The sequence below is a fragment of the Mesoplodon bidens genome, assembly GCF_964165515.1.
Source record: "Mesoplodon bidens genome assembly, chromosome: 1".
NCBI lineage: Eukaryota > Metazoa > Chordata > Mammalia > Artiodactyla > Ziphiidae > Mesoplodon > Mesoplodon bidens.
The window spans coordinates 73,484,992-73,500,204 of record NC_138176.1 but is presented as its reverse complement, the minus strand read 5'-3'; the positions used below and the strand labels follow the sequence as shown (position 1 = coordinate 73,500,204).

Below are 15,213 nucleotides of genomic sequence, written 5' to 3'. Positions count from 1 at the left end.
AAAATTCTATCTCCATTCTTCTTTGTGTTTCATATTCATGTACAGCATCTCTTTTATTTGAGGGAGAAAAATATTCTCTCTAGTATGACAGCTGTATTACACAGCTTCCAGAGCATGACAGTTTTATTTCAGACTCCATTTCAGATGCATATTTCTATACCTTAGAAATAGTAACCTTTCCTATTTTTCCTAAAAACAAGGGGAAATGAAAATACTATAATGCCATTTAAACAATTTATTGTTTTAAATATAGGGATAAAAATAGCTTTGCAGATTGATAAAGTTTTTTACGATAGTTTTTCTTTGTTAAAATTACTTTGAGAATGGTAGTTAATGTCTGCCTGTGCCATCTGCAAAAGCCTGTCCCTCCTCATACATGAGCTAGAAATATCTAGCACTAAGAAAGCAGAGCCTATTGTAGACATAGGGGAAAACAAGAATTGATGGATATTGCTCTAAAAAATCTCAACTTTATGTATTCTAAGCCTTGTTAATAGTTTACATAGTTTAAGATTTTCTCAGCAGTGTATATCTGTGCCTAACAAAATTAACATTTTTTCCTTTTTGCTTAAAAAATTGTTTATTATTTCTCATGACTTAAACTGCAGTTTTTATGTGGATAATTCCAAAAATATGATCCTCTAGCCATGACTTCTCCCAAACACCAGTTTATGTCTCCAACTGCATTTCAACACTTCAACTTGGTAGACCCTAGGCACCCTCAATTTTATACATCTAAATCAGAACTTGTCTTCACCTTATCTACTGTCTGTCACTGTTACTACCTTCTTTTCTCCCTTAATCACCCATGTTCAAAACATAAAAGCCAACATTTACTCATCCCTGTCCTTTATCTTCCATATATTTTCTTACAATGCCTCTCATATATTCTTCCCCTTTATCAATACACCCAATTTTACTGAATAGCTACTGAATTCCAGGCTCTCTGCTAGGTAGTAGAAGTATAAAAACAAACAAGTCCTAGTCCCTGCTTTCAAGGAGCTCATGGCGTATTTATTGGAAGAGACCAGTATCAGTATGGAACGGGGGTTGTAAACCTGAGACACTCTGGTTACATACTTGTAAACTAAACTTCTAAAAATTCTTTCAAAATGAAAATAGCAACCTGACTGAAATTTCTGCCTTGTTCATGTCAGGATGAATTGAAACAAATGTGGAAAGGATTTTAAATGAGAAAGGCTTTATTCAGCATACCTCCTAGAGGTAGAACTGAAGCCCTAGAAGTAGAATCAGAACACCTTCCCCGTGTGTTTGATAGAGTTGCTTCACACAAAATATGCATGTAAAGCCCCACTTCTTTACTTGGCAAACTACTCTTCGTCCTTTTAATCTCAACTCAAATGGTACCTTTTTAAAGAAGTGTTCCCAAACTGTACACTTTATCCTGGCAGATGAACCACTTCTTCTTCTGTATCATGACAGAAACCAAGTTGCAGTGAGTTCCAGAGTGAATGAAAAGAAAGTGGAGATGAGAAAATAGAGGGATAATAGCTAGGGAAGTATTTGCCCCTTGGAGAGTAATTTTATTATTTAGTATTCATTCTTTATGTTTATCTTTCACTATGAGTGGGAGATAATTGGATGTATTTGTAGGCCTAGGAAAAATCTGTAGACCAATACAAAACTATATTTGTAGGCAAGGGGAATGACTGAAGGAAAAAAGAAGGTAATGAGTAGAGCAAAGCTCTCGATTTCCAGTGTCATCACTTAATCTAAATCTTCATAAAATTCACTTTCTAACAAGTCTTTCTGCCTATCATTTTTCCCATCTCTAATTCATCCTTCAAGATATGGCCAAATTAATCTTCCTAAGATACTGCTGTTAACATGTGACACATGCCTCCAAAAATCTTATATCCTTGAGCTTCTCTGTCTTTCAGAGCCCTCATGATCTGTCCCCTACCTACTTATTCAATCTGTTTCCCTCTAATTCCCAGGATGATGTTCAGCTCAGTAAGACTAGTCTCTTCATTGTCTTTTTCATACCCATTGACTCTAAGTTCTATAAGAACAAGTATCATTGTTTTGTTCATTAATGTATCCCAAGCACATTGCATGGTACCTAGTTGGTGCTCAATAATTACTTATGGACCATTTCTACACTCATTCACACTTCAGAACTCTTACAATTACCTACTTTGCAACACTCTTCTTCCTCTTTTATTTATTTGTTTGTTTGTTTATGGCTGTCTTGGGTCTTCGGCTGCACGTGGGCTTTCTCTAGTTTCAGCGAACGGGGGCTACTCTTCATTGCAGTGTGCGGGCTTCTCATTGCAGTGGCTTCTGTTGTTGTGGAGCACGGGCTCTAGGAACTCAGGCTTCAGTAGTTGCAGAACACAGGCTCAGTAGTTGTGGCATGCAGGCTCAGTAGTTGTGGCTCACGGGCTCTAGAGCACAGGCTCAGTAGTTGTGGTACATCGGCTTAGTTGCTCCGCGACATGTGAGATCTTCCAGACCAGGGATAGAACCCGTGTCAGGTGGATTCTTAACCACTGCGCCACCAGGGAAGTCCCCTTCCTTTCTATTTTTCTAAACCTTACCGATATTTCCTGACTGAAATACTAGTTCCTCCACCTATATTTTGCTAACTACTTCTCCCCATATTGTGTTTATTCCTTTCCCTGTATTCTTGTAGTATGTAGCTGTGATTCCATACATGGAATCTTAGAAGAGAAGCAGTGTAATGATGTGGTTAAGAGCTCAGACTCCAGAGCCAGAATAAATTTGAATCCTGGCTCTGTTACTTACTGATTATGTGGCCTTTGTTAAGTTATTTAACCTTTCTCTGCCCCAATTTCCTCCTCTATAAAATGATCAAAATAATAAAACCTACCTCATAGAATTGTTGCAACACTGAAATAAGCTCATATATGTCAAGTGCTTCTCATAGTGACCAGCACATAGTTAGCACCATATAAATGTTCTCTGTTATTATTGTATAGTTTTATTATTGCTTTTTTGTATTTAATATCATTTATTACCTTAATACTTTGAAAAGTCAAGGCCCACATACACACGCACATGTATATATATTATTGCTTTTATGTTAGTCTTTTTTTTCCAACCAGATTAGGGACTGTTTGAGGTGGAAATGATATTTTGTCTCTCTCAAGATGGCCAGCACAAAGCTAGTAGATTAAATATTTGTTAATTGGTGATTAAAAATTTAGACTATAATAAGACTACTTTACCATGAAATTCAAGCTGCTTCTTTTGGGATGTGATTTTTAATAACAATTTATTTTATATAAAGATCTACAGTCTACCAAACATTTTTACACTTATTATATCAATTGATCCTCACAGAAAATTTGTGAGGTAAGTGTCATTATTCTCGCAATACAGCTTAGAAATGTAAGGTCAGAGAAGGTAAGCATCTTACCATCCTCTCTCTCAGCACTGCCAGAGGTATAGGACAGATTATTAAGTCTCCTTACTTCTTGCCTGCTCAGATAGGTATAGGACAGATTATTAAGTCTTCTGTGTAAACAGGCATTCTACTACAAAATAGAATGTCAGCCACCCCTTCTTTCAGGTATGCCCGAATCTCTACAAATGATTGTCTTGGGCACTCCCCATCACTTGCCTTGTGAGGGAGGGGGGAGTGATTTGAGTGTCTAGAAACACCCACTCCTCTACCCTGCAGGATGAGAATGGAAGGGCATTTTATCTTGAACAAAGGGGTGCTGGGATGATAGTTGGAAGTAATAGAGTAATTTCTGTCCCTTCTCAGCCCTGGGGAAGACATTGGTGGCTTTTGTTGGCAGTTTCTATTATTTGGTAGCACATTAGAACCTCTTTGTTTCAACCTAGGAACAACATCATTCAGCATCCTGTTACACATGCATGCATTTATCTATCAGACATTTCAGCACCTTCTCTGGGCAAGACCCTCTCATCTCTTGCTATGAGAGATACAAAAGAAATCTAAGAAATTTAAGCTATTGATATACCTGGCTCTTTGTTGTCATCAGCATGTTTATATTGATCCAGTCTCTCTCCTAGAAACATGATATGTCACTTGAAAAGATCTTTGAGTAGAGTTTTGCTTTTATAAGTTGTCCTAAAGAGTGTTTATTTTCATCATGTTGAAACATACATTATTTAATACATGGTTAGCCCTGTGATGTTTCCTGCCTTATAAACGTGCCTACTTTTGCTTTTCATGCTTTCTGATTTATATTTCCACCTTTCTTTTAGAAGATTATCTTTAGTATTACAGGTGGTGTTCCAATTCTAATTATTCAGTGAAATTTAATAATCTTTCTAAGTGTTTTTGCCCGAAATTAAGGTAGATCTCTCTATATATGAAATATATGCAATGTGTGTCACTTCCTGTGCTGCCTTATTTTAGGTTCTAGAATTATAAAGTAGATGTTTAATAAACGTTACTTTGCTTCCAAAGTGAAGAGATTTTAAAATGACTCAAAGAACCAGTACTATAGGCATTCTGAGGTCATCCTGTCCCTGAGAAAATCCCTCAAAAACTTTAAGAAACTATCAAATCTACCATGTATCTTCTGAAAGCAGCACTCCTGGCCTCATTTATACCCAGGTACTATAAATATCTTTTGGAATCCTTAATTTCCAAGTGGCTTTAGAGAGGCTAATTATTTATAATTATAATTATTTTATCCCTCTTTCTCACCCTCTCCCTAAACACACACACACACACTCACAAACACACACACACAAACTAACATAATATATGACAGTTGCTTCCTTCCATAATGAAGGGTGTTTGTCGTTTTGTTTTTAACCTTCTAATATACATTATGAGTATGATCACAAATAGAGCTCTTTCTGAGTGCAGGATCAAAATATATTACTCTTAAAGGAAACACAATTCTTGCTAAGAAAAATATCAGCCATTTAGGCAGTAATCTACTAAGTAATTTCTATTATCTTACATTAAACAAGGAAAACTTCATAATTATTTTGTGATGATAATGTAATTTACATTTGTGTTGGTAGAAGTTTGGAAAAGTATATTAAATATTCTTCCTCATAGCCAACAGGCCCTTTTCTCTAAATTCTTCATACATTTGATGAAGAGGTGAATAAACATCCATTTATTCAAATATTTCTTCATGTAAAAAACAGAGTAGTCCTTACCAGTGAAACATTCCAGTGAACTTCAAACATTTTTTATTCAATTGTCTATATTAGCTTTTGTGTGTCTCCTTTCTGAACTTGAATGCATGAAAGCCTGCCCTACTTGCTGATCCTTTTTTTTTTATCATTTTAAAACTTATCAGAATTTAAGAATAATAATGATTTTATTGTTTTTCTTTAACATCTCTATATGTTTTCTAGTGCCAGATCTGATTACCTACAATGGTGAATATAGCCATGAGTTCTTATTTGTGAAGCCTTTTTATATTGCTGTAAATATTTGAAAAGAATTGTCTTCAGACAGATTAGATTCATAGTTATGAAGTATTTAAGAGAAGTATATAATAATGCTGGTTGAAAACAATCATATTTTTATAAATGTTTAAATTTTCAAAAACAGCTCATGCTTAATTATTAAAATTTAAAAACAGAAAATCATTAAAAAAACCACATTAATTCCACTGACTCACAGATTACCACTTTTACCATTTCTATGCATCATTCTTATATATATGAAAATATATTTATACACACATGCATGTGTTTACACACACACTTACATAGTCACTATGATATACATCATCAAACTGGTATCTTGGTGAATTTATTGTTTTATAGGGTCTTCTTCCCCTTGATAATATATCCTGAATATTTCCTCTACTAAGTAGTATTTTTCTAAAATGTGATTTTAATGGGTGAATGGTATTTCTTTATATGAATTCATTGTTACTTACTTATCCTATCACCTTTTATCATGCATTGACATTTCCAGTTTTTCATAATTTAAGAAAAACAATATGTTTGATAAATATTTTTCCATACTACTTTGTACAATCTGTGATTATATCCATGGAACAAATTTCTAAAAAGAAATTTCTATTGCATGCATATTTGAAAATTTTTAATGCATATTACTAATTTTTTCTCCAGAAAGTTTATGTTGATTCACACATCTAAAACATATGTATTTTATTTTACTTACTGATTTTTATTGAAGTATAGTTGATTTACAATGTTTTGTTAATTACTATGTACAGCAAAGTGATTCAGTTATACATATATATACATTCTTTTTTTTTTTTTTTTTTTGCGGTATGTGGGCCTCTCACTGTTGTGGCCTCTCCCATTGCGGAGCACAGGCTCCGGACGCACAGGCCCAGCGGCCATGGCTCACGGGCCCAGCCGCTCCGCGGCACATGGGATCTTCCCAGACCGGGGCACGAACCCGTCTCCCCTGCATCGGCAGGCGGACTCTCAACCACTGCGCCACCAGGGAAGCCCTATACATTCTTTTTTAAAATATTCTTTTCCATTATGGTTTATCGTAGGGTATTTAATATAGTTCTCTGTGCTATACAGTAGGACCTTGTTGTTTATCCATTCTATATACAAAAGCTTACATCTACTAACTCCAAGCTCCCAATCCATCCGTCTCCCAAACCCCTCCCCCTTGGCAACCACCAGTCTGTTCTCTATGACTGTGATTCTGTTTCTGTTTCATCGATAGGTTCATTTGTGTCCTAGTTTAGATTCCACATATAAGTGATATCATATGGTGTTTGTCTTGCTCCTTCTGACTTACTTCGCTTAGTATGAGAATCTCTAGTTGTTTGTATGTTGCTGCAAATGGCATTATTTTGTTCTTTTTTATGGCTGAGAAGTATTCCTTTGTATATATATACCACATCTTCTTTATCCATTCATCTGTTGATGGACATTTAGGTTGTTTCCGTGTCTTGGCTATTGTGAATAGTGCTGCTATGAACATAGGGGTGCATGTATCTTTTTGAATTATAGTTTTGTCCAGATATGTGCCCAGGAGTGGGATTGCTGGATCATATGGTAGCTCTGTTTTTAGTTTTTTGAGGAACCTCCATACCATTTCCACAGTGGCTGTACCAACTTACATTCCCACCAACAGTGTAGAAGAGTTCCCTTTTCTTCACACCCTCTCCAGCATTTGTTATTTGTAGACTTTTTAATGATGGCCTTTCTGACCAGTGTGAGGTGGTGCCTTATCGTAGTTTTGATTTGCATTTCTCAGATAATTAACAATGTTGAGCATCTTTTCATGTGCCTTAAAATGCATATTTTATAGTTCTTCCCTACACGCTTACTGTCAGAGTTTAACCAACAGCAAAAGATTGTACACTCAAATTAGGATAATTCAAGAATGCTTATAATAATTACAGAGATAATAATTACAAAGATATAATAGTTACAAAGATAATCATGGAATGTTGGTGAAAATATAAGAGATAATGCAGTAAATTATGAACATTAGCAACAGCCCTGTTACCACCCAAAGGCCAAAAGGGATCAGGGAGAAAGAGGTTATCAGAACGTGAAAAAGGAGAAGCAGATAGAGAAAGCCATCTTGAGAGGAACAGTGACCTTTGGTCAACAAACATAGCCAGGCCAAGGTGACTTTTCAAGTAGGGAACCAGGGGAATATATATCCTGACCTTACTCTCCCTATTGTCTGTACCACCTTAAAAGCCAGAGGACCGAGGGTCCCTCTTGTAGTTGCAAATAGAATCTTCCGCCCAGCAGAGAACGAGGCAGGAGCCAATGGAGAGCGAATCTGGAGGGACAAACAAAAGATATCCCAGAACACTTACCTACTTTTTCTATTTCTATGATTGTATATACGTTTTTTTAATATTTCTATGATTGAGGTAAAAAAATTTTCTTTACCTATTTGTGTTTATTTTGTCAAGTATATGTATACATCTCCCCTCGATTCATTTTAACTAAGCAGATTTTTTTTCTTATTGGTTTGTCTTATTGATTAAAAGAGTTCTTTATATAATAAGGGCATCTTAAATTTTTTTCACATATATTTCTCTTCTTTAAGAGTTCAGCTTTTTCCGTATGCTTAAAAATAATTTTAGTCATCAATACTTATTCTTTTGTGATTCCAGTTTTTATACATAATTTTTTGTTCCACTTATAAATCATTTTGCTTTGTAGTATAAGATAGAAACATGACTTTATTTTGTTCTAGGTAATAAATGATGCCAACACTATATCCTAAATAATATACCCTTTCCCCCAGTGATTTGATATGGAATCCTATTTTACCAAATACTTATATGTATTGGAGTCTGTTTCTGTGCATCCCATTATGTCCTGTTTGTCTTCTAGTCTATTCTGGTGCAATATCATGTGGTATTATTTTATACAGTTTTAACATATAACAAGGTATTTTATTATTTTTCAATATTTTCTTGGCATTCTCACCTATTTAGTCAAATGAACTTTAGAACTTATGTTTCAAAATCAAAAAGGAAGATCCTGGGCTTCCCTGGTGGCGCAGTGGTTGAGAGTCCGCCTGCCAATGCAGGGGACGCGGGTTCGTGCCCCGGTCCGGGAAGATCCCACATGCCGCGGAGCAGCTGGGCCTGTGAGCCATGGCCGCTGAGGCTGCGCATCCGGAGCCTGTGCTCCGCAACGGGAGAGGCCACAACAGTGAGAGGCTCGCGTACGGCAAAAAAAAAAAAAAAAAAAGAAAGATCCTTTTAGAGTTTTGATTAAATTGTAATATATTAATACATTGTTCTGAGGAAAAATAAACATCTTGTAATATTGAATGTTTCTTTCCAGACAGCATTTTATGTCTCTCAGGTTTTTCAAATGCCCATCACAAAACTCTTTCATTTTCTTTAAATGTGATTCTCTTATTTCTAAGTATTTTGTTTTGGAGGAATATTTTGATATTGTGATTGAAAGCTTTTGCTCCTTGTGTTTTCTTACTGGCTGCTGCTGCTGTAGAGAAAAGCTAATGATTTTGTTGTATGTATGTTGTAACTAAAACCGTACCAAATTCTTACCAGTTTTATTGGATTTTCCTCTGATTATTCTAGATTTTCTAAGAAGACTATTGTCTAAGAAATATATATTTTTTTCCAATATTTGCACTCAGTATTTATTTTTCTTATTATCTCCACAGCAACTTTCATAACAATAAAAATAATAATGCTGGGGCTTCCCTGGTGGCGCAGTGGTTGAGAGTCCACCTGCCGATGCAGGGGACACGGGTTCGTGCCCCGATCCGGGAGGATCCCGCATGCCGCGGAGCGGCTGGGCCCATGGGCCATGGCCACTGGGCCTGCGCGTCCAGAGCCTGTGCCCCGCAGCAGGATAGGCCGCAGCGGTGAGAGGCCCGTGTACCAAAAATAATAATAATAATAATAATAATAATACTGATAGCTACAATATTATTTTTCCATTTTTATTTTAATAAGTCTGCCTCTGTGCTTCGTAATTAATTAGCATATCAAATATTTGAGGTAAAGAACATCTGCCTTAATGAAATCTTTCATCATTCTAATTAACTTGCCTTCTGATATGTGTTTACCATGAGTTTTTCTTTTTCTAAAATTGGGAATAAATGTGAAGTTTTATCACATATGGCTTTGTGTCACCTACAGTGATGATTACATACTTCATATCCTTTGACTAATTAAAGGTGATGAATTATTTTTAAAATTGTCCTAATATTGAACCATCCTTCATTCCTGGAATATGCCCTACTTTGTCATAGTATGCCATTCTTTTAAATTGCTACTGCATTCAGTTTTCTAGTTTTGAGATTTTTTAAGAACCTATATTCTTAAGGAATATTGGGGGGGGTGCTGTTTAATGCTATCTTTGTTAGATTTAAGTATTAGGTTATGGTCACTTCATAAAATAACCTTTCAATGTTTTCTTTGCCTTGGAACAGTTACAAGATAGAATTGCTTCAGGAAAAAAAAAATGTGTTTGGCACCTTTCTTTAAAGTAATCATTTAAAAACTTTAAAATTTTACCTGTATTTACAAAGTCTATTCAGTTTTTCTGTGACTTTTGAATACACACACACACATATCATTCATCAATTCTCTTCAGCTCTACTTAGGCCTATGGATATTTAGGTCTATTCAGATTTTATATTCTTTTGGGGATATTTGGAATCAATTTTTTTTTATTTTTTCAAATATTTTTACATGCTTATATTCTTTCTCATTTATAGATAATTAGGAAGGAAGGAAGGAAGGAAGGAAGGGCGATATATAAAGAAAATATATAGAGAGAAAAAATATAAAAATATGTTTGTTTATATTTTTCTCATTTCTTATCGTGCACACAGTTCACATACAGGTTTTCTAGTTTTATTGATATTCCCCAAAGTTTCAACTCTATTTTTTTAATCTATTTTTTCTTTCATTCATATTTTTATTATCACTAAATTATTTTGCCTACTTTCCTAGGGATAGTTTTTTGTGTGTGTTTATTTTTTTGCCTTCTTTATATACACCTAACTTCTTTCAATTAATTAGAGTACATTTTGTAAGCTTATATGGTAACAACTGTCATCTTCAATTTTTTAGTTGAGGAAAGGAGAGATGGCTGTGAGAAATTATTGAGGCAGATATAGATTTCAGTGTTCTTGATTAACCATTACAGTGCCCAGAGGCTAGAGAGAATCTTATGATTTGCCATCCCTGAAGAGTCTGTCTAGTAATCCAGACATAACAATAGACTCTGTAATGTTATTTGATCATATTTTTATTCACTCATTCATTCATTAAATATCTATTAAGTTTTTTTGGTTCCAGACCTTGTGCTATCTTTTGGAGATACAAATATGAACAGACACAGAACCTGCATTCAAGGACGTTGTAAGTCAAGAGGAGAAACAGATAATGTATTACAAGTATAGTAATTACTATTATGGAGGTATATACATGTTGTTTGGGAAACATATACATAGCACAAAGTTACTCAGGAAAAGTAATAGAAGACTTAGAAAAACCATTTTATTCATTTATATTCAACAAATATATTTTAATATCTTTTATGTGTCAGATAATTTGCTAAGACTTGGGGAAGACATAGGCATAAAAGTCATTTTCCTTATGCTTGAGGAGCTCTCAGTCTAGTGGGAAGTAAATAATCCTATTATAATAAAGATGTATACCTGATACCTATGCAGACACAGAAGAAGAACTAAGTAAGACTGCCAGGAGTCAAAAAGACTTTCTTCACAGAGAAAATAGTATTTGAGCTGATACTTGTAAGGTGAGCAAGGATTTATTAGATGGACAAAGTGCGGCATTCTAAGCAGAGGGAACAACGTGGGCAAAGGTGACACAGTGGTATAAAAAGGCAAATAGTCTGCTAGTGCCAAAGTACATGGTACAAGGTGGTGAGGGATGAGAAAAAAAGGTGAAAGATAACAAACATTTATTGAACTCTGACAGTGTGTCAGACACTATTCTAAATATTTTATATAGATTAACATTTAATTCTTACAGCAGCCTAGGAGAATTCAGATAAATGCTGTTATCCCACTTTATAGATGAAGAAATTGGGCAGAGCGGTTAAATATCATGTCCAAAGTCACACACTGATGAGTGGGCGGCCAAGATTTGAGTCCTGGTAGTCTGACTCCAAAGCCTATGGTCTCCTGCCTATTATAGACAGAGACCAATTTATAAAAGGCTTTATATTCTATACCAAGGAATTTGGATTTCACTTCATCAGTGTCTAGAAGCCATGGAGCTGTATTTAATTATAAAATTTACATGATGAGATTTTTATTTTAACTCATGGCATTTGGCATATGGATTAGAAGGGATGACTTTAAATAAAGAGCAAAGCAGAGAAAAAAGGAGGCAGCAAGAGGGGCAAACAGCTTCTACAGTCCATGTAAGGGATGATGGAAGCCCTGAGATAGAGCAGTGAATCAGGCAACAGATTCAAGAGTTATTATGGTGGAATTTGGGGATATGTTAGATGGGAATGAGGAATAAGGAAGAATGAAGAGTCTGTGATGATTTTCAGATTTCTGTCCTGGGTAACTAGATTGAAGTTAGTGCCAGGACCCATGACAGAAAATATGGGAAGAGTGTTCTAGATACTGGCTCTGTATTCTCATAGTTAATATGCCAGGGATGCAAGGATTTTTAAGTACCCGCAAATCAGTCAGTGTGATATACCACATTAACAAATTAAAGAATAAAAACCATATGATTATCTCAGTAGATGCAGAAAAAGCTTTTGAAGCATAAAAAAGTTTCCATTTATGATAAAAAACTCTCCAGAAAGCAGGCATAGAGGGAAAATACCTCAGCATAATAGAGGCCATATATGACAAACCCACAACTAACATCATACTCAATGGTAAAAAGCTAAAAACGTTTCCTCTAAGACCAGGAACGAGACAAGGGTGCCCACTCTCACCACTTTTATTCAACATAGTATTGGAAGTCCTAGTCACAGAATCAGACAAAAAGAAATGAAAGGAATCAAAATTAGAAAGGAAGAAGAAAAGCTGTCACTGTTTGCAGATGACATGATGCTATACATAGAAAATCCTAAAGACACCACCAGAAAACTACTAGAGCTCATGATGAATTAGGTAAAGTTGCAGGATACCAAATTAATATATAAAAATCTATTGCATTTCTATATACTAACAATGAACTATCAGAAAGAGAAATTAAGGAAACAATCCCATTTACCATCAAATCAAAAAAAATAAAATACCTAGGAATAAACCTACCTAAGGAGGTAAAAGACCTGTACACGGAAAACTATAAGACACTGATGAAAGAAATTGAAGATGACACAAACAGATGAAAAGATATACCATGTTCTTGGATTGGAAGAATTACTATTGTTTAAACAATCATATTACCCAAGTCAATACACAGATTCGATGCAATCCCTATCAAAATACCAATGACATTTTTCACAGAGCTAGAATAAATAATTTTAAAATTTGTGTGAAAACACAAAAGACCCCAAATAGCCAAAACAATCTTGAGAAAGAAAAACAGAACTGGAGGAATCATGCTCCCTAACTTGAGATTATACTGCAAAGATACAGTTATCAAAACTGGTGCTTACACAAAAACAGACACATAGATCAATGGAACAGAATAGAGAGCCCAGAAATATACCCACACACCTATAGTCAATAAATCTACTACAAAGGAGGCAAGAATGTACTATGGACAAAAAGTCTCTTCAATAAGTGGTGCTGGGAAAACTGGACAGCTACATGTAAAAAAAATGAAATTAGAACATTTTCTAACACCATATACCAAAAAAAAGTCTACCATTTCAGACTCCAGGTACCATGACAAAGTCATTCTCCCAGTAGTTTAATGAGCACAGTAAAATACCTGTCTTGTTACCAGGTTTGGATTTTTGCTTGCTTGGTTTGCATTATCGCTAACACATCCAGATAGCCCTTTCAGAAAGCCCACTCTATTGAAGGATAATTTTTATCAGTAACGTTGCTAAATAAATTCTGACTCTGGGTTAAAAATAGAATATTAATTTTTTTAAAAAGTCATACCAATTGGTTTCTGATGTTTGGATATCTAAGTTTAATATAATTGTATGTACAGGTTCTTGAGCAGAAATGATAAATGATAATTATATGTACAGGTTCTTGGGCAGACGTTTTCAGAGCTGTTCTATAGTTATTCTAAATTCTTGTCCATTGTCAATAAACAAAGTTCCATGAATTTGAAACCCTAGTCACACAGGAAAATACCAGTGTCAGTGATACTAAGTAAGACGTAAATTGTATAGAGGAAGTTTTACTTTTATGCCCCTAAGTGGATATTGTATAATGGATAGTAAAATTGCATATAAAACTGTCTAATAAAAGGAAAGCTAGATTCTGTATTTTTATATTATAATTATTATTTTTTTATAATTTTTTTTAAAAAGCAAAGTAGTATAATTTGTCCAAAATATAACTTACTAATCTCCTAAAGTTAATTTGCAGAGGAACATGCTTGCAACATATTAAAGTTCTTTGCTGATACACACAAAAAATTTCGGAAAGTTATGAATTCGGCAGTGATTCCTCTCTCCTTCTGTTCTTACCATTTCACAAGGCAATCGGTCTTTCCTTTGGAAAAAACTCCTCACATATGATGCATTTGATTGGAACCAACACCAAGGTCAAATCTTTCTTAAATCAGTCAGTTCTGCCTCATCTCTTTCTATCACATTTGAGCCAGGAACTTGTAGTGAAGCAAAAGAATAATGCTTTCCTATATGTGTGACTAATAAAAAAGTAAACATCAGTGGTAGGGAATACAGTTACACAGTACACTGCTAAAATGAGATACAGTTTCCTGTTCTCCCATATGCTATAGTAATTGACATAAAAAACCTGAAGATATTCTGTACTGGCTATAGTTTGTCTCTCTATAATGTTCTCAATGTTTCTGTTGTTTGTGCATTTTTTTTCAGTCAAGAGAATCCATTCCATTAAATGACCTAAAGTCAGAAGTATCCCCCCGGATTTCAGCAGAGGACCTGATTGACTTGTGTGAGCTTACAGTGACAGGCCACTTCAAAACACCCACCAAGAAGACAAAGTCCAGTAAACCAAAGCTCCTGGTAGTTGACATCCGGAATAGTGAAGAGTATCCTTTACACCTGAGGTTTTAAAGGGTGGTACTGCTTCATTCACATTTCTTCCTTTTAACTTAAAGGGCATGTGGTAGGAACAATGAACATAGTTGGGATTCCTCTGAATTCAGATAGCTAAATAACTGTCAAACTGGATGCCAGAACAGACTTGCATAATGTTTCATAAGATAACATTACATACCAGAAACCTTAAAATATTTCCCAAACAACACCAGAATAGTGGGCTATTTTCTTGGTTTTTGTGTTTCACTGCTATATATTGCTGTTCTTGTGGGAATCCTTCCTGGCACAGATAAAACTTTAGCAAAGATGAAGCGTAAGTATTTACTTTGTCTACCTCATAGCCTAGAGAGGAAAGTGAACCAGATTTCAACACTGAACTTTTATTTATTATAATTTTCAAAATGTTGGCTTATAGAGAACATGTTAAAGTATTTTCCACTGACATTTTAATATTAAATGTACCATAACTTCTGGTGGTTTTGCTTGGCATTAAAGTATGAAAAGTTACAAAATAGTAATAGTTCAGTCTTTCTCCTTATATTTTCATCATCTGTCAGATTTTTGTAAAGCATGCCTTGATGCTCTATACTCTAGAATCTAGGTAAATGATTTTCAGATTTTTTTCGAACC

At 34.9% G+C, this 15,213-nt stretch overlaps 1 protein-coding gene across 4 annotated transcripts in view; it reads left to right on the top strand.

The window, feature by feature from the left end:
• TBCK (TBC1 domain containing kinase) overlaps positions 1-15,213 on the top strand; it is a 237,684-nt gene that overhangs the window by 174,681 nt on the left and 47,790 nt on the right. For all 4 annotated transcript variants that reach the window (XM_081226529.1, XM_081226526.1, XM_081226527.1 and 1 more), the window contains exon 24: positions 14,398-14,573. In XM_081226529.1, the coding sequence (XP_081082655.1) occupies positions 14,398-14,573 (176 nt within the window). The remainder of the gene's footprint in view (positions 1-14,397; positions 14,574-15,213) is intronic.